Here is a 21,364-nt window from a genome sequence, read left to right as displayed (position 1 = left end):
TACAAAAGTTATTTACAGTTGCATATAAAGCTGAAAATACAGATATAAATTATTTACAGTTGCATATAAAAATTGAAAAATACAAATTAGTGAAATTCGTAAGATAGGTTTATATGATGAGTTGAACGTTCTATTTAGAGGGAAGAAGTGTAAAAGAGTCCAGGTTGGTAGGGAGAAGAAAAAAATAAAAGATTAAAGGTGAAAGGCAGGGAGGGGGCTAGAGGGTATTGCAGGTCCTAGTACGCACTAAGTAGTTGACGAGAAACAGGAAGTATAGGTTAGAAGGTAAGTTGTAGTAAACTTACAAGCAGGAGGATCAAATGCGGTCTTTACAGGGGCAAGACCCTGCATATGCATTGTTTTGTTATGTATACTGACACTTCACTACTGTGCCCTGTAAAAAAACATATTTACATATATTCTCAAAGGTAAATTATTTTAAAACTCCACTGATGACATTTGAAAGCCACCAACCATATACTCTTGTGGCCGTATAGTTGCATTATAAGTGGAGTTCTTATTTTTATGACAATCCTCAATACACTAGTTCATTTAGGTAGGAGTTAGAACTCTGCTGTGCAGACAAATTCACTAGTCATTTTGTAGCAGTCTCCTGGGTATATATCAATAAACCTGAGAGTATAATTTTCAGTCCCTTTACTTCAGTGTATAAAGGAAACGATAGAGCAATGGCACAAAAACAGATTGCTATGACATACTACTTCCAAGTGCAGAATTGTCTTTGACTGTGAACATACTTAACTCCAGATCACTCATGAAAGTTATGTTGTTACCTCTCAAATGAGCCGAAAACTTACTTTTATGTGAAGTTTGACTCCTCTTTCATCAGGTGTGCTTCCTTTCACCAGGATGTTCTCCAGTTTCAAGTCTCTGTGGACAATTCCTACATAAATAGAACAAGAAAGTTGTGTAAACCATCTGATGCTAGGACAAGCACTGCTAAATTTAATCTATTGATGTGATTAGAAGACAATTTACTTAAAGTAGCCTACAGCATACTCTCACATTTGCAAGTGAGATAAACAAGCTAAACACTTGTCTGGTCGAGTCACATTTCAGCAAAATACAATTTGTCAAATTGACTCACTGAAAGGGCAATAGCCCTCCTGCACCACCTTACTTATGGGCGCTAACCCTAACCCTAATTCTGCCCCTTCCTTCAATACTAAGCCAACACCTTCATAAAACCTTCCCGTAACACTGCCACTACACAAGACACATTCAGACACACAAGCATTCATAAACACACAAACAGCACTACAGCTTTCTCATAACCTAGTCCTGACCCTAACTCTAAAATACAGAAACTCACAGACCTATTCCTTCACCCATCCCAGACCCTAACCCTAACTCACATGCACATGCACAAACAGTATCACCCCTCCAAGCCGATTTACCTGTCTCAACATTACACACCATCAACTTTTCCACTGCTCGACTATCCGTACTGTTGACATTAAACCACAGGCCCTACATTTGTTGAACAAACAGCATTCAACAAAATGTAGGGGAACCCTCTGTCTTACATTTCCCATGGTACCCTTATACTGCTCAAACTTTAGTTGTGTTATTTTGAGTCTCATGTTTCTGAGACTTGCTGTTTCATTACCCAAGCAGGTGAAAGGTGTAGAACAGTGACTATGCTTTCTTATTTCGTAGCTTGACAGCCACTGTAGTTAAGGAAGCACGTGGGGTGGGCGGTGTTAAGCAACTGCAGTTATGTACAAATCATGAATGTGCATGCAGCTGGATTCATATTGGCTGTACAATAAACTGCTGATAACTTCTAACCCATGTCTCCACTGGTCATTCAACAAAGGTAAGAGGGAAATGATTTGGAAAATCTGCGGTATGGGCATAAAGTGTGAAGAGAATGTTCTTTTGTATACGCACCCACTATTTATGCAGGATAGGAAGAAAACTGCCATGTGATTGTTTAAGCTGAGACCAACAAAGATCCAGAATGTTTAAAGCATAAATTTCAAGAACTGTGTAAGCCCCAAATGAATATAATGATGGAGAGACATAAATGCAATACGAGAAATAAAAAGCCTGGTGATACCATGGAAGCATATGTTACTGACTTAAGAATTAAAGAAAAGTCATGTAGATTTGGGGATCTACAAGATGACTTAATAAAAGACAGCCTTGTATGTAGCATTGACACATTACGAAAAATTCTACTACGTGATAGTGAATTAACATCGAGCGAAGCTACTGAAATTTGTCAGATATATGAACTCACAGAAGACCATACTAGTATGCTTGCAGTATCTGCTGCTGTGAATGTTGACAGCGTGCAACAAAAAACTAAGACAATACGGCCCCATAAGTATAGCTCAAGGAGCTGTGCCACTCCACCTCCCATTGTTAATTGTCACAATTGTGGAAGCAGTCATGAACCTAAACAAGAAAAGTGCTTAGCCTACGGTCATCAGTGTCACAAATGGAAACAGTAGAATCATTTCAAAAAGTTCTGCAGATCAACACAGACCCATAATACATTTTATCCAGTGAAGACAGTGGATTAGATTGAGACTGTAGCAGATCCTGATGGCAGTGATGAAACTTTTTATGTTGATGGTGTTTCTGTGCCCAGTCGACACAATGGACTCTCCCTTGTCAGTGAAGACTGAAATATTTTGCACTGTGCAAATTAAAGATAAAGCAGTAGAGCTTAAAGTAGACACTGGGTTCAAATGTAATATCATATCAACAAAAGCTTATGCAAACGTAAAAGCTGGAGAGAACCTTGACTTTAGAAACAGCAGAAAACTAGTTGCTTACGGTGGTGAAGAAATTCAGACAGTTGGTGCTGTAGTTCTTTCTTGCCATTCTGCAGGTAACAGTTATGATTTACAATTCTATGCAGTTAGAAGAGATGTACAGTCATTACTAGGTCTAGAAGACAGCCTAAGAATGGAATTGATTTTGCTTAATAAAGAAGTTCACCATCTAAATACAAATGAAAATGACAGTTTTTCACAATGTATCTTTGAAGAATATGCTGACATCTTCAAAGACACCTGTGTAAGCTTCCAGTTACATACGCCATGAAGCTTAACCATGAAATGAACCCAGTTGTTAGACCTATATGTAAGATCCCAGTAACAATGCAATGTAAAGTAAAAGCAGAATTAGACAGAATGGTAATTTAGGTATTCGTACTCCTGTGGCAGAGCCTACTGAGTGGGTATCATCTATGGTTGTAGCCCACAAGAAAATTTCAGATGACATTCGGATATGCATGGATCCTAGAGACTTAAATGAAGCCCTTAAATGTCCTCATCATCCAATGGGCACAGTAGAGGAGGTAGCAGCACTAATGCCAAATTTAACTGTTTTCTCAGTTTTAGATACCAAGAACTCCTTTTGGCAAATCTCACTGGCTCAAAGATCTTCTTTATTAACAACAATCAGCACACCATTTGGGAGATACAGGTTTTTGAGAATACCATTTGGAATCAGTTCCACCAGTGAGGTATTCCAGCATGCCATGGAACAGATATTTGCTGGATATACTTGCGCCGTTATTGTGTATGACATTATTGTTGAAGCCAGTGGAGAAAAGGAACATAACAGAAATCTCAGGAATTTTCTAGACCATGTTCTAGAGCAGGTTAACCTCAAGGTAAATCCTTTAAAATGTAAAATGTAAATTTAAACTGAAGGAAGTCAACTACATTGGTCACATGTTCACAAGTTCAGGGCTACAGCCAGATCCATCAAAGATAACAGCAATCAATGAAATGCCAGTCCCAGAGAATGTTACATCTTTGCAGGGTTTTCTGGGTATGATTAATTGTTTGGCAGGGTTCATCCCAGGCCTTGGTAATCTTTCTGCACTATTGCGTGAGCTGACACATGGATATGTGGGGTGCTCTTGGTTTGGGCAGTGCCAAGGCATTTGATACTCTGAGGAGGGGAATTGCCAGTCCACCCACACTGAGATACTATGATGTTCATAAGCCTGTGTCACTCTCCTGTGATGCATCTCAGTATGGACTTGGTGCAGCATGTCTTCAGGAGGGCATTCCAGTTGCATGTGCATCCCGTGCCCTGACTCAAATGGAAGTGCACTGTGCACAGGTGGAGGAATAATTTCTTGCTGTTGTGTTTGCATGGTTCAAATTCAATGATTGTGTATGCAGAAGGCCAGTCCAGATTGAGATAGATCACCAGCCACTAGCAACAATTTTGAACAAGCCGATGCATACAGCTCCAGCATGATTGCAACGCATGCTGTTAAAGCTAGAAAAGTACAGCTTTACTATTGTCTGCACAAAAGGTAAACATATGTATCTTGCTGATGCCTTGTCAAACACACCCAGAAAGATGACTGAACAACATGAAAATGAAACAGCCAATTTTAAAGTCATGGAAGTCCAGCACAGTTCATCATCACAACTTGAAGAGATAAGAAATCACACTGCTATAGACCCAGTTCTTCAAAAACTGAGTAATATTATTTAATCAAGGCTGGCCAACACATTAAACAAGTTTGCCACTTGAGATTCAGCAGTATTTCCCATTCAGGGATGAGCTCATAGTGGAAGATGGTATCATTATGAAAGGCCCAAAAGTAGTAGTTCCTAAATCATAGCAAAAGGACTATATAAAACTTCTGCACAGAGGCCACCCAGGCACTGAATTAACTAACAGTAGGGTAAGAGGCACTGTATTCTGGCCCTCAATGTCTAAAGATATTGAAAGAGAGATATTCTTATAGTAACAAACCACATCAACAAAAAAAAACTCTTCATCTACATCCAATCCCTGATTTACCATGGTCAACAGTAGCAGTAGATATTTTTGAATGAAATGGTCAACATTACCTGGTACTAATTGATTCATACTCTGGATGGTTTGAAGTCGACATCTATCACAGTAATTACAAAACTAAAGAGGCACTTCTCGGTCCATGAAAGCCCACATAAAGTAATCTCAGATAACGGTGCACAATTCACTAGTCAATGGTTTAAAGAATTTTCTGCATCTTGGGACTTTATTCAGGTAACCAGCAGTCAAGAATAACAAAACGTTAGTGGTCTGGTTGAATTTGCAGTCGGCAGTGCAAAGCACTTAATGGAAAAGTCTAAAAGAGATGGCACTGATGTATTCCTTAATTTACTAAACCTTCGAAACATTCCTCATGACCAAAACTTGGTTCACCACCTCAAAGACTGATGTCAATACAAACATGAACAACTCTTCCAATCAGCAAACAGCAGTTAGTGCCTACCTCAAAGAGTAATAAGGCAGTCAATGCTCAACTATCAAAAAAGCATCACTCACAGAAGTTATTCTATGACAAAACCAGTAAGTCTCTTCGGTCATTGTTGCAAGGTGAAGTTGTTAGAATGCAGACCTCAAAGGGTTATGATCATGTAGGAATTGTGAGAGACATTTGTGCTGAACCAAGGTCTTACATAATTCAGTCTGAAGGAGTAAACTACAGAAGAAATTGCAGACACATTTTACCTGTCCTAGAGCCAAAGCCACAACACATTTTGTGTGCTGGTGTTTCCAGTTCTTTGAATGAACTACCAACCAATCAGCTTCAAGAAAAAATATAGACTGCCTTATTCAAATGGTTCTAAAATACAAAGTAATGCTCCATTACTGAATAAACTTCTAAAGACAACTTCTGTTTCTGATTCAAATCAAAATGTTATGTGACACAGGCAGGAAGAGTCTGCAAACCCAATTCTAAATATATATACAGTGAATTGGACTTGAAATCAGATAGGCTATGTCGAACTGATAAAATATGATGTTTAATTCCGGAATGTGTTTAAAGAAATATTAAAGTAAAGTTGTCCATTTATTTGAAATAAGGAACAAAGTTAAACTAGAGGATCTAGAGCAGTGACTATGCTTTGTTATTTTATACCTTGACAGCCACTGTAGTTAAGGAAGCATGTGGGGAGGTCTGTGGTAAGGAAGCGCAGTTATTTGCAAGTCGTGAATGTGCATGCAGCTGGGTTCATGTTGGCTGTACAAGAAACCACTTCTAATCCATGTCTCCACTGGTCATTCAACAAAGGTAAGAGGGACATTATTTGGAAAATCTGTGGTATGGGCTGTAGTCTATAAAGTCTGAAGAGAAACAGTTCCAACCGTTTGTAGCTATTCCGATGTAGTCTAGAGGTAAGAAGAGGTACAGCTGTTTGTAAGTAAGTAGTTCAGCTGTTTCGTTTGAATGTCTTCAAGAGGCAGAATATGTACAATGAACAATAGCAGATTTAACCTGTGGCACCTTACATGTTGCAGAAAAGGATTTGGGGAGGTGTTATCTGCTGGTATAACCCCCCTCTAAGTATAACCAGAAAGGTAGGAGGCAAACCACTAGAATACCACACCAAAGATTCAGAAAAATTTGATAAACACTCTCACATAAATTAAGTGTAACTAAGGTGGGGTGGGGTGGAGTGGGGTTGTTCCTAAACTTTGAAATGAGGGAAGCACTAGTTCAGGGAACTGCAGAAGGCAAAAGATAACCTATCATTCTGCCACATGATCTCATCTTTCACTGTGTCAAATGCTGAGCAGAGGTCTAAAAGGACCAAGGTGGAATAACAAGGATAATTTTAACAAGATGGAGATTATTAAACACCCTAATAAGATCCACTTCAGTAATACGGCTAGACTGAAAACCAGTGAGGAATGATCATAAATATGACTGACATTCAAACAGAAATGCAGGCCTCATAAAAACAACCTTCTCAAGAACCTTATCAACAAAAGGAAGGTTTGAGATTGATCCATATTATCAACATGTAAGCTAGCCTTCTTAAGAATGGGACTAATTCAGGACTCCTTTAAAAATGATCAAAAAACTCTCTTTAAAAGAGCTGTCTTAGTGATCTACTAAAGCACTGGATCCATTAACTCCAGACAAAATATTACAAGCATGGTTGGACAAGGTACAAACCACAGTGGTTGCACGCATTCTGATGACTAGTCATCATAACCAGGAATATTGAACTCAAACTAAGAACAAGGCTGTAGACAATCAACTGTACCACTGCAAGCCCCTTAGAAACACATCAGGACCAAAACTAGGGCTGAAGAAGGCCTACTTGGTGGTTAGGTACTAGGAGGAAAGTTCATATTCTTCCACTGGAAAAAATATAGGTAAAAAAACAGAATAGGCCACAGAACCTACCCACCAACTAAAAGAGAGATACTGGTCAATTTTGCAGCTGCCAGGATTTCCTGAGACAAGAAAAGAGAATTATTTTCAGGTAAACTCAGTCTGGCAGACTGAATAATGGTTGGACAGTAGAAAATTATCTTCCAAACACATGTGCAGATTAACCTACACTCTAACCTTCATCCTGCCCTTCTTAGACCACACAGATCAAGATCATACTATGGGTCACATGGCAGAAGATGGGCAGGATGTACTTGATTTGGCCCAGGAAGTTAACATAGGTTTTCAAAGCCATATTATAGAAATTGACAGCCTCACTGACATACTGGGCACTAAGCTACTGGAAAAACTGACGCATGCATTTCAATTATGGCTTACAATGCCATTAATGATGACTTTCTTTAGGTATTACTAAATCTTGAAAATTACAGACATTCTTTAACTCACCAGTGTATGGGTATTAATTTCCAAATTAAGTTTAGTAAAAGTTCCTTGTGTAGTAAATGTAGTAATCATATTGCATCAAGATTACGGAATTGGCTACTCCATACTGTTAAATCAGAAGTGCAGCTGGCTCAGCCAGCACTCTGTGCCAGTCCAGTCAACTACCACTTACCTTCCTCAGTTCAAATCTAAGTTAGACTCATGGGTTGAATGTTTTTAATCCTCATTTCACTGAGTCAGTGTGTTCATTGAATGGCCCCTGGGCCAATGGACACTGTTATTTAAACTTGTGAAACTTATGGTGGAAAACAGTTTGTCAGCTGTAGTATGTCACAGGTTTCAACAAGCCATCAGACTCAGGGAAGTGGTTGCCACCCTAGGTAAACCCAATAAAAAGCGAATAAAGCTATGGTTAGACCACCTGATATGCTCCATCAAGTAAATGATACTATCACTTAGATGAAACACCAAGTCCAGATTGTGTCCATGCATGTAGGTAGAGATGGTGCTGACGTAACCACCTGAACAAACCTGAATGAGTGCATAACATTCAGGAATACTTTAACAAGACTCAGTGACTCTTAATGTACTCAAATTTTGAAGTCAACAAGAATTGACCATTTTAGCAATGAGCACAAAGATAAGATAAACAAGTCTACAAACTCCTGAATAAAAATCCTTGCACTACATGAAAATGGTACTTAAAGAGAGAGTTGCAATTTGCTCGCAGTGCCATGATATAGATTTGGTAGACCCAGCCAGACCCTCTGTCAGCTGAGAGGTAGTGCAAGGGAGGATTGCAACCCTATAGCCAGATTTTTTCATGCTTGTGACACTGCAAAACCAAAAACAGACAGCAAAATGGCCATAAGAATAGGCCCACCACTGACACTGAAACAGTGACCAGTCATCATACCAGGTATATTGAACTCAAATTGAAAACAAGACTGCAGACAATTGACCATACTATTGCAAGCATCTATAAACACACTAGGGCCAAGACTAGACCTGAAGGAGTCCTGCTTCATGTTGAAATACTGAGATGCAAGTTTGCATTCTTCCACTTTAAAACCCTGTAGATGGAAAGATAAAAGAGGCTGCAGAATCTAAGAGATCTGGCATCTAAACACAACACTGTGTGATACCTTAAACCTCCTGTAATGGAGGCCCATTGGATAAATGCAAATGTTCCCTTAAGGGCATCAAGTGTCTCAACTACATGGCATCTGAATGTTCATGACTTTTTAATTTTCAAGACTTTATGGTTATAGCTGTTTTACTGAATGGCTTGTCTGTGTGATCTCTTTAACCTTTGATTTGGATGTTAATCTCATACACTGAAAACTCTAGCTTGGCTGAGTTTTTTCTCATAGTGTTTACTAATTTACTTTGCTAAATTACTGCTTTCATCTGTGCACTCCAGATTTTATCAAAGTGTTTCCACAGTTTCATTTAAATATCCAGTTAAAAGATCATGTGAATAAATTAATCCAATCAGACAAATCAACCTAAATTTCCTACATTTTAATTCAGATTTGATGTTAATAACGTCATTCAAACCTGGTTATAAGTTTGCCCCTAACTTCAATTGCCATTCCATTTCTGTTTTATGTAAAAATCCTTCTAAAATGAGTTAAGAGTCTTGTTTGCAGGAACAGATCTTACCACTGGAAAAGAACTGCTCCTTATCAGCTCACTTATAAGTCCTCCTTGAGAACATTGTGTTCACTTTTAGAACTAGAATCTCAGGGATGAATCCACAAGATGGCAAATGCCTTCAGGGGATCACCTTTGATTTCACAGTTTCTATAGCAGATGCTTTATGTAGGAAAAAGAAAAAAAAGTCCTCTACATACTGCAAGAGTTAAGAAGGGTGCTACAACAATTATACTTGCACAGTTCACTACGGTATGTTAGATATAAGCAGGCATATAGAGAGGAAAATTCTGTGGAATGTATATATTACAAGAAAAAGGAAGGGTTAGTCTATGGTGAAATAAAAAATAATACCTCTTTAAAGGTTCCCAAACCCCAAACAATCTTCAAGCAAGACTGGGATGGGGTATGTAGGGGCTATCTGGGATGACACCCCATTCCACAGTCCTGTGACTCTCCCCTTGGAATACTCCTAAAACTTATTGAAATTTGAGCAGAAAATTTTATTTAGAAAGTTTGGTTTCTTTTTATTACTGTGATTTACTGCTCCCATATTTTCCTGGACATTAACTGTCCTTGTGTATCTTCTACTTTTTGTGGCTTATTAGTATATTTTGTTTTAAAGTTCTGTTTTCTGTGCATGCCATGTATATATATATATATATACCATTGCAACCCTGCTTATATGAATATGGTTATGTGGTTTGTTAACTTTGTAATGTTTGCCATTTGTGCTACACTCCTGCTGTATGCATTTCTTCTATATATTCCTTTGTAACTGTGCTATTTGCATAAAATAATATAATATTTGTCTACCTATGTTTGTGGACTCTTCATCTTCATGCATATTCGTAAACTTTTTTGCTCTTGAGAACCTGGGAAGAGGCTGTAGTGAGTACTTTCCGGATCAGTCCATTGCCTCGATCAACAAACAATAAACAAATAAAATAGGCAGTGAAAGTTGGACAGCTTTGATTTTGATCCCCACCTTTCTTCATCTAGATGTATCTTTTAATTTCCATATAGTTATTTAGGTTTAGTTCCTTCCTTGTGTCATTACTTCTCCATATGTTCTTACCCACATATTCCTGAAACACTGTACATTTTATGTACTCTATCAGTTAACAGCTTGGTTACTGAGTTTGTTATCTAACCTCTTCTGCTCTACACGGGATAATATAACTTCATCTCTCAAGCAATATTGAACATATACACAATACACTCTTGGTAGACTAAACTAGTTTATGGTGTTTTCCATATTATTCAAAAAATGGTCTTTATAATTTATGCCAGTGCAGTGTTTGCATGTGTATTTCTTAAATGTTGTATTACACATGAATGTTTATGCTGTTATTTTTTAATTACCTGAAAACCTTCAGAAATAACTTAAGAAGTCTCCCTAAACTAGCACACACAATTCATAAAGTTAATTTTCAATTTGTCCACTAGATGGTAGCATCAGCACATTTTTTTAAATGGTCCAGGCTTGTGCTGAGATTTATCAGATAGAAGTCTGTAGCTTCATTACTATGCCATCTGTTAGTCTGTGTTTGGCAGCCTGTTTTGCATCTTTCTTTTCTGCTTACATGAGCTGTCTGTCCCTTATCTATGTACAGTGGATATATCCTTCTAATGGTTTATTTTATCTATAAATGTAGTCTACAGGGACGTAATTGCAATATGTCACTGTGTCCTCCTTATGGTCAGCAAACAGGGATTTAGTAGCTATAGTTAGTGTGCAGCTATAAATAACCACAACAGCTGACTTTCAGTAACACAATATTGTGGTTTTAGGACTGTTGTATGTAGAACATAGGAACGCAGTTCTCTAACTCTGTAAAACTTCCACTGCTTAAAAGTGAATAAGAACTTACAGGGTCAGTTCTGTTGAGTTACAGAGTCAGCCCTCATTATCACAGCAGTGGCATGTTATCCTTCCTCAGCTACTCTTTACACACACACACACACACACACACACACACACACACACACACACACACACACACACACACACACATGAAACACTCACATTTCATTTTAAACACTGCCTTGCCTATCTATCTATAGGTAGCCCACTTTCTCACAGAATACCACTACAGACTCTATAATCATAAAGATCCTAAATATGAACATGCATGTTTATTTTAAGATGCAAATTAATTAACAATAAGAAAGCATTGTAAGATGTTTTAGGGTTGTGCTTTTATGGAATGCTCAAGGGTATAAGGCATGGATCTGCAGATACAGAGGGAAGAAGAGAGGGCATTATCAAGCAAAAACAGTTGTGAAAAATAGATTAGAAGAGGAAAACAATGCTGTTTTAACATTTAAATGTTCTCTTAGACCATGTAATTTTTGATATTAAAAGCAGTCATAACTTGTGTTTCAGAATGCCATGTAAATCAAATCACAATTTTTTTCTGCTTTGCACACACACAGACGCGGGTCTACTTCAGAAGACTGAAAAATCAAAAGAAATGGAATTTGTCCCTTCTTCATTGTTGTGCGATCTTGGAGTTGGTATATATATATATATATATATATATATATATATAGTTAGCAGGTTCTCCGGTTCAATCCTCAGCTGGGGTGCCTTCTGTGCGGAGTCTGCATGTCCTCCCTGTGATCATGTGGGTTTCCTCCGTGTGCTCCGGTTTCCTCCCACATTCCAAAGACATGCTGTAGGTGGATTGGACACTCTAAATTGGCCCTAGGTGTGTGCGTGCATGTGTGTGCCTTCTGTGGAAGGTTGGGCACCGGGCTGGCAACTCGACACTGTAAAACTCCACTGCCAATCATGAGCAGACAGGTGATTCACTGTGGTGACCCCTAACTGGGAAAACCAAGAAGAAGAAGATATATAGTTAGCAGGTGGTATGGGAGCAGAGCTCCTCACATGAGGGCTGCAGGGGGGGCTTGTCCCCTGCATTACAAATGTGTTCAGTATTTTGAATTTTCAGTGTTTTGGGATTCAGTCCTTTGGTTTTTCAGTCTTCTGAAGTAGACTCACAGACACACACACTCGCGCACACACACACACACACACACACACACACACACACACACACACACACACACTCTCTCTCTCTCTCTCTCTCTCTCTCTGTCTCTCTCTCTTTCTCTCTATCTCTCTGAAATGTGTGTGTGACAATGTGAGGTATTGCCAGCTATGCGAGGAGAAGTAGGGCAGTGGATGTGTAACATATGCCAGCACAGCTAGCTGGCATTTTGTAAAGAGTTATATATAATTTGTATATCAAACTGATTTATACATATGCTTGTGTTGAAAAAATGTATTTGTAAAGTTGCTTGTGTTAAAAATTTATCAACAGTGTGTACTGCTGGACAGAAAAGAAATATACATGTATATCAGGCTGTACTGTACTATAACTGATTAAATGTATATATTGTAACAGAGAATATTGAAAGAGAAGAGGTTAAGCTCAGCTCCAGCTAACTTTGAAAAATAGTAAGAAATTAAATTACTTAATTAAGACCATAAAAATTGTCCCCAGGATTTAATTGTTATTTATTTAACATTTGTTTACCAGGAAAGTCCGACTTAGAACAAAGCCAATTTTCAGTGAAGGCCCAGGGAGAAGTGCTCCAGACACATGTCTTTGTAACATGGAAGGAAATCGGAGTACTCGGATGAAACCCACACAAATGCATGGGGACTCCACAGAGAAAGCACCCCACCCGAAAATTGAACTGGAGAACCTCTTGCTGTGAGGTGACAATACTACCACTGAACCACTGCACCATCCTTTAATAAAATCTGTGTAGCCACAGTGTACAGCCTACATGGAATGTATCAATATACACGGCTCAGGTTCCCCCTCAACAGTGCGCCATACATATTAATGATGGCACGCTGCTGAGGGAGAGCCGAGGAACACGGATATTGACTCGGTATAGGGAGGTTTGTAGAGGTGGCCCATGGTTGTGGATGTCTGGTCAGATGTAAAGTGGAGGGTGAGGCCCCTGTAGTGCACCCCGGCACTGTGGAAATGCACTTAATACTATTAACTGTGTAATTTGTAATGTTTTCTTTTTTTTTATGTATTTTAAATTATAGCATGTTTGCATGGCGTGGAGCACAGCAATGCTAAGCAGCGCTCACATATACACAGCTGACATCTGCTACACATCTAAAAATAGACACCGGATGTAATTAATAAACATAAGTTATATAGTGATGCAATATTAGTTTTTTTAACTAATTTGTAGAATTGCCATTTGTTCTGCACAGCACAGAGCACCGTGGAGCCAAGCACCACTCATACATGCATAACCGACACCTGCCAGACTTCTAAAAATAGAAAACGGATGTAATTAATTAATTATTTCCTAGTATGTTTATGCATGTGTAAGCATGTTTAAGCATGTTTGTGTGGTGAGCAACAGTGCTAAGCACTGCTAACAGGTAGCTCAGTAGTATATGTAAAGGTATAACAGCTTTCATAACATCCATGTAGCTAAATGGGTAGAATTACAGCACCATGTGCAGTAGGTCCAGGATTTAAATCCATAGTAGGCAGAACATGTCTATATTTAATGTAGTATTTTTGTACATATTAAGAACAGAATTGTAAATTATGGCACTGCTGTGCTCTGCTGAACTGGGCTCAAACCTGCAAAGCACCGCATAAACATGGTAATGGGTGCCAATGTTTGTGTGGTGCTCAGCTTGGCTAAAACCACAGCTGTGCATGTTTGCATGCTGCTCAGCTTTGCTTGGCTGGTTTGCTTGCTGTTAAGCAATGTGGCACTTTTTTGAATGGTGCTTGGTGATGTGTAAAGGCAGGAAAGCAGCCTATATTAAGTGCAATAGACAGGAATCTGCATCACTCCTTGGAGTCTTATCTACTGTGGATATGGCTGGCAGTTCAGTTGAAGGTGCACGCTTTTTGGTGAAGAGGTGGGATATTCAGGAGTCCAGGGTCATGGTTGGGCTCCTTGTTAAAAACCATGATGATAGGCTGCTACAGGGTGGTTTCCAGGGCTCAGAGTATAAGGCAGAGGCCTAGAACCAGTTGGCCAAGGAACTCACCAGTGTAACTGGTATACCTCACACAGGTGAGCAGTGTTATCACCACTGTGATGACCTGAAAAGGAGAAAGAGGGGGACCTTGGACACCTGGGTCCAATAAGCCAGAGCAGGGAATACCCCACAAATATGCAAGTATGTTTTCTACTGTCTTAACAAATTGCAAGGTGAATGTCTGTAAAACTGGTATGCATAATGGTGTGCTTCGCTCCCAACAGCTGCAGCTCAGAGGGCTTGCAATGTTGGGTCCCATGCCAGGCACCTAGCCAGGTTGTGCTGTGAGTGTGATGAGTGCGGATGTATTATGCCAAGTGTAGTATAATAGGCAAGAAAGAGTAAAGCATTTACTGCAATAAAGTATATATCAGAAAACCTGTAGTAGAATAAATGGGCAATTAGAGCTGTAGCACACTAAATGAACAATAACAGCTGTAGTTCAATAAAACAATAAACAATACCAACAGCAGTAAGCAAAATGATGTATAGAAAGATTGTATTGTCATAACCAGTGCAGTAGAGCTGTATGCATTGATTCTGTTCAGTAAGGTAACAGCAGTCAAGTATAACACTGTCATAGCTGTAGAATGCAAATCTAATGGCCTGCAAACTGTATTGCTGAACCCATGGTACTATCCAAGGCTGTCGCCAGGCCAGCAGTGGTCACATAATGCTCATCTACCTCAGACTGCAGGTAATAAAGGTATATGGGTGAGGTAGCCCACTCCATAGGCTGATATTCTTTGTTGACTTCACAGATATTTCAAACCACTAACAATAAAATGTGTACACCGGCATTGTTGATACTGGAATAAAGCTGACTTACTGTCTGTGTTATGCTTGTATTCCATGCATGTGCATTCTACTGTCACTGCAGTCTAGTATAACACTGTAGTAATACTACCAAGTCATAGTATGGTTCCAGGTGAGCTCTAGGCAAATTTCAATCAATCAATAATCAGCAGAGAATTAGTAGCTCAGTCTGTTAAATGGTCTGTAAATAGTGCATTTTGCCGCACACAGTCCAGGGTTTGAATCCAGTGGTATGTAGCAATAAATTTTACAGTGTCAGTCACGTAATGCTTACAATTTTTCACTCCCCGGGAATTACAGGTATATGGGTGAGGTAGCCCATATTATGAGCAGATATTGTGTGTTTAGGTGTCACAGACTGTTAAAATAAATAGCAAGAATGTGTTCATCAGCAATTTTGAGTCAGAAATAAAGCTGTATAATCCCATTAAGGCTGTATTCCTGGAATGTCTGCTCAAAGTTGCTGCAATCAATCATTACATTCTATGCAGATGCCCCCCTGCAGTCACAGCTATTGGGTTCTATTCCCATGCCTGCTAACCAAGGCATGACAGCTGTTTAGTGTTTGTACTGTACACATACATGTCTGTCATTTGTCACAATGTCACATACTATAATTAATATTGCATAATTCATCTGTCACAGGATTACCATGGAAATGGTTACCTGGATTGCAAAGTATTACCAACTCAGCCCACAGAACACCTTGGTAGTTATATAGGTCCACCTGATGCGCAAGTGTTCTGTGTAGTTGTGTACCCACAGTTGTTATTGCTTGGCCCATACTGTCCCATGCAAATAGCTTGAGAGGTATGTATGTGCTACATCAGCTATAGGAGACTTGTAGTCACTGTACACATAAATGAAAATACAGACCTGTACAGAAGGTAGTAGTACAGTTGTCAGGGAAATAATCTGCAATGTCACTAATGGACTGTTTTTCTCTCTCTCCTCACCCCTTATCTTCATTTATTTATTATTGTTATTCATTGTTATAGTTTACTACTAACATACATTGTTACATTGACTATATTTTGTGAAATGTGTTTTATTATTGTTACGTATTATTATGGTGGTTGCATATTAACATATCTTGTTAAATTACCTGTTTTTTTGGCCTTATGCTGTAATTGTTATTGGGATACTGTTAACATACTAATTATTCTGTTATTTAATGTTGTGTTACACATAATATGCATTGTATGTAACTGGGTTATTTCTAATGTTGTGCCATGCTATTATTAACTAACCTCTACTTATTGCTATACCTCAGTTACCACAGCATATCAAAGTAGGCTGGTTCCGGCTGATCTGCCTATCTTGCCTCAACTGGCCATGGCACCAGGTCACAGCACATCTAGAACCTACACCAATGGTGCTCCCTCAACTGCCCCTGCACTACCTGTGGAGTTGGATAGTACCACCTCAGGGGACAGGGCTGGGCCCCCCTCTGGGAGCAGTGGCAGAGGAGATGTTGTCACCCAGGTTCAGCTGCTGGTCTTGTTGTACAGGATAGTTCATCAAAGCTATGACTGCTGCCTGCGCCAGATTGAGGGCATGCTGGCTAACTTGGTGGGGCAGCCTCTCCCTGGTGCCCAGCCTCCAGCATAGCCACCTTTGGGGCAGTGATGGAGCAGTGCCAACAGTTCCGTGGGTGGGGACATTAGTCACTCTGTTGCCTTCTGGAGGCACACGGGACTCGGGTTCCACAACACCTTCCCTATCCAAAGTGTTCACCCCTCTCATGTGTCACACACCACCCCTGTCTGCTGTCTTGTCTGTCTTATCTGTTTGCAAATGCATCCTCTCCTACCCAACTTACCTCCCCCACATGTACATGTCCTTTTCCCAACATTCCACTCTCATCTTAAAAAAACATGGGCACCTGTCCCACAAAAACATATCTTCTCATACATAGCTCTCCATTTTGCATACATGTCCACTGGGCACACGTACTTTGGTCCAATTAGCTTGACAACCCAGTTATGCTGTCCTCATGCCTCTCTCTGGGTGGAGAGTGCAAAGTCATGTACAAATTCTGTCAAAGTGCACATCTGTTGCTGTACAAGAAATGGATAGCTATGGTTCTTTCCTACACCCTTCCTGCATATCCCTACCTGCCTTTCACTATGTTTTCCCCCTGCTTGTTCTCATTTCACCACTTTCCTATCGCCCCCCTTTTCTTTTCTTTATATTTTTTTAGCATGGAGCTAAATAGAGCTTTAATGACTATATGTGTTTATAACATTGTCAGACACATGTACAAAATAAACACCTCTGCCATGTTCCAAATCCGATCCCATCATACCTACAGCACATTGCATTAACCTGCCATGCCATGAAAATCTCAATTAAAATGTGTTTTCATCAAAACATAGTGATTGCCACTTACAGTCAGGTGTGTTTCAGCAGTGCTGAGTGCTGTGCAAACTGGAATAAAAAGTAATGAGAAAAATGGGAGTGTACCTTGGACTCTGGTGCAATAATACACCACTAGACAGCCAAAGACATAATAATGGATGTAAGTGAGGCCTGTGATAGCAAGTAAATGTGCCCTTTTATCAGCAACATGTAGAAAGATACCTCCCAAGGCATAAATGGCACAGTACATGTTCAACTGGGACCCTTGTGCAGAAATACAGCCATATGAAGCCATGCACATACTGATGGATGCAGACAGTGTCTATCACAGCCTGTATATCTTGCAAATACACCTGCAGTAGCAGTGACTCAGTAACTCAGTCTGTTGCATGCCTTGTATATAGTACATTTTGCTACACACAATCATGGGTTCAATTCCAGTCTTGTGTTGCAGTTCAACTACATTATTGTGAAGACAGCAATTAATGAATGAGTCATACACTCTTTATCTTATAGTTACTGCAAATCCTCCAAAAAAGGAAGCCAATCTTGTGGACCCCTGCCATAAACAAACTCTACAACAGAAGGAAAAAACTGTTGCAAAAGAGAGTAAAATCCCATGAGTGGAGGAGCTCCCTGTTCAGCCTCAGCAAGAAGCTGAGATCCCTTATAAGATCCTCCAAAGCTAGCTACAAAAACAAGATTGCCACTGATTCTAAGGACAACCACAAAGCATTCCATAGCTATGTCAAGAATCTCAATGGCAATACCCAGATCTGCTCTGAGTTACAGTGCAACGGCACACAAATTACAAAACCAACTGATATTGCCAACATCCTGGCAGATAGTTTCAGTACTAACTTTAGTCCCCTCTCACCCCCTAAAGGGCCCATATCTATACATGAAGAGTCCCTGTAATCATAACTACACAGGTAAAAGCAGCACTCTCTAAAGCCAAAAACACAACATCTGTGGGACCAGACAACATCCCAGGCTGAATTTTACATGAACTTCGGAATGAACTGGCTCCCCACCTAAGCACCATGTTCAATCATAGCTTCACATCAGGCTTTGTACCCACTGAATGGTGCACAGAAACAGTTATCCCACTCCACAAAGGGGGAGTCACCACTGATCCTGGGAACTATCGCCCTATTAGCCTGATGTGCCTGGTCTGAAGGGCCTCACTGAGACAGATGCCTGGTGTCAGAGCCATGGCCTCAAGCTCAATGCCAAAAAGTGCATTGTTATCCTATTTGGTAAAAACTCTATACCCATGAACTACCACATAGGTGGCAGTCTTCTTAACACCGAATGTGTGATAAGAGACCTTGGGACCCAGGTGGACAGTAGTCTCTACTTTGATAATCACATTGCCACAGTAGTCAGGAAATCCTTCTATGTGGCACACCTCATCACAAAAGGATTCTCATACAGGAAAAAAGAGGTCATTGTTCCCTTCTACTTGACACTCATTAGACCCATTATAGAGTACAACACCCCTTTTGGAATGCACCTCATGAGACATCTGCAGCAGCTGGAAAGGCCACAGAAGTACCTCACAAAGAGGATTACGGCCTCAAACAGATGCCCTACACTGACCGTCTCAAAAAACTTCAGCTTTACTCTGTATCATATCACCTACTCCGAGGTGATCTCTGCCTAACATATAAAGCTATGTCAAACCCAGAGCTGTTGGACATGCTACACATAAAGAAATCCCAATTCCTCTGAGCTACACGCTATAGGGACCTAAACTTTGTCACCACACTAAACAGGACATGCTGGTGGGATAGATTCCGGTCCCAGAGACTTCCCATACTCTGTAACAAGCTACCCATCTATGTCAAGCAAAGCTCCTCATTAACACTCTTAAAGAAAAATCTTGATGAGTGGATGGGAAATAGGAAATACACCCCGGGGATCACTTCTGTGGCTCTGCTTGACAGGGGCACAGGAAATTAACTTTCTTGGGTTGGCGTAAGCCAGGGAACTTTGTTGGCTAGGCTTAGTTAGGCCCTTGGGCCGATAGCCTAGTACCTACCTATGAATTAATTAACTGCTATTGAGTGCTGCAAGTCACAGGCCTGCAGGTAGGGACACACTTCACAGGTATGTAACTGTTTTTTTTTCCATATGACAGGATTCAGATGGGAGGATGGAGGTATGGGGAATAGGAATTACAGCATTAAGCCTGTCTTAGACCTGTGGTAATGATATGTCATTGATGTTTTGCTGTCCTACATCTAGAGGGGATGCACACTACAGCAGGTTTGCATTGTTTTCTGTCATTGTGGCACCCATATAGTGGTTGTAATAGCACACTGCCATTTGTCTGGCAGTGGCCGTATGACATACTAGTGGGAGGTTGGCCATAGGGGACACACCACAGTAAACTGGAGTTCTGGGTGTAAGAACATACAACATAATATGTGATGGCACACAGGGACATACCTCAGTATTGCTACTATCTCAGTGGTATCCACACACATAGTGTGTTGCCACACTCTAGGATATAACATGTGAGGGAGCAGTGGATAGTGCAGACCATTATGGGTGTGCTGTATCTGTACATAGTGGACATCCCTGTATCTGGTCATGTAATGTGTTCTCCTTTTGTTGTCTTTCAGGAACTATGTACCACAGATGACATGCCCCCTTCTCAGATGTGGCAAATAAGATAATAGTTGATGGACTAAGGCAGTATCATCAGATCCTGTTGTTCAGGGGGAGGCATAATCGAGAACAGCGGACAGCATTGTGGGCAGACCTTGTGCAGGATGTCAATGAAACTGGCCACCAGAACAGGACCTATGAGCAGGTCCGACACTGCACCACAGACATGATGAATGCTGCACAACAAAGGGCAGCTGTTGTCGCCAGGGATCGTGCTGCCACATGTGGAGGGCCTGCAGTGAAACAACCCCTCTTGGCCACAGAGGAATTCCTGGAAAACCTAGGAACACATGACAGCTTCCAGGCATGCATCACACCATCCTGTTATATACTGTTTTTTTTCATACTGTTTAATTATTTACTTACTGTGGAGCTTTTCTCCCTGGGCCTCCACTGAAAATAGACCTGTGTCCAGTTGGACCATGCTGGTAAACAAATGTAAAATAAAAATAAATAAATAAATAAATAAATTGTGGAGGTGGGTGCCACAGTGTCCACAGCAGAGGAGCATCCAGGTAAGCTTACTGTGTTCACCAGTGTAGTACTGTATCAGTCATTGTGTAAGGCTGTACATACTTGTGCATGGGTGCGAGATCTATGTGCTTGAGGGGGGCTGGGGTTTAAGCTCAGTTGTACACACATACTCAGAATGTCAACAATGCAGCCGGTAACACAGTGTCTAGTGTACAAGTGGACATATGCACATATTACCTTGTTGTGCTGCAACATTTAGTGGTACTGACATTACCTCTCCCTCATATTTTCATAGGTCCATCAGGTGTTGTCCAAGACTGTGGTCCTGCACCTGGTAAGCATGATACTGATTTGTTACAGATCATATATACCCTATTAAAGTTAAGGGCTGCCATAATGTCCTTTGTACACTTAATGTGTTGAACCAGAGTAGAATATTTTTATTTACCATTCCAGGAACATTTACCTACGGTTCATAGACTGGGTAATCACATGTGTGTATTTGAACAAACATAAAGATGTTTGAACTTAATGTTGAGTGAATATGCATCCTGGTATACATGAGGCAATTACTATGACATGCCTTTACAAATATGAAAGGGAGATGGTACATACCTGAAGCAGTGAAACTAGTAGTGGCATATCATTCTCAAGATAGATGTACTGGGTTTTATGTGTTGTTCTGTCACATATAGTGTCATATTACATACCTGAAA

The 21,364-nt window shown here is 40.2% G+C and overlaps 1 protein-coding gene across 1 annotated transcript in view; it reads right to left on the bottom strand.

Annotated features, from left to right (window-relative positions):
* Window positions 1–21,364, bottom strand: part of LOC122815596 (serine/threonine-protein kinase 33-like) — a 1,042,607-nt gene that overhangs the window by 263,951 nt on the left and 757,292 nt on the right. The window contains exon 6 of the mRNA XM_044088227.1: window positions 819–904. Within this exon, the coding sequence (XP_043944162.1) occupies window positions 819–904 (86 nt within the window). The remainder of the gene's footprint in view (window positions 1–818; window positions 905–21,364) is intronic.

Source organism: Protopterus annectens, chromosome 11.part0, assembly GCF_019279795.1.
Source record: "Protopterus annectens isolate FY-2018-M chromosome 11.part0, PAN1.0, whole genome shotgun sequence".
Classification (NCBI taxonomy): domain Eukaryota; kingdom Metazoa; phylum Chordata; order Ceratodontiformes; family Protopteridae; genus Protopterus; species Protopterus annectens.
The sequence above is the reverse complement of the archived record's forward strand: the minus strand, read 5'-3'. Positions and strand labels throughout refer to the sequence as shown.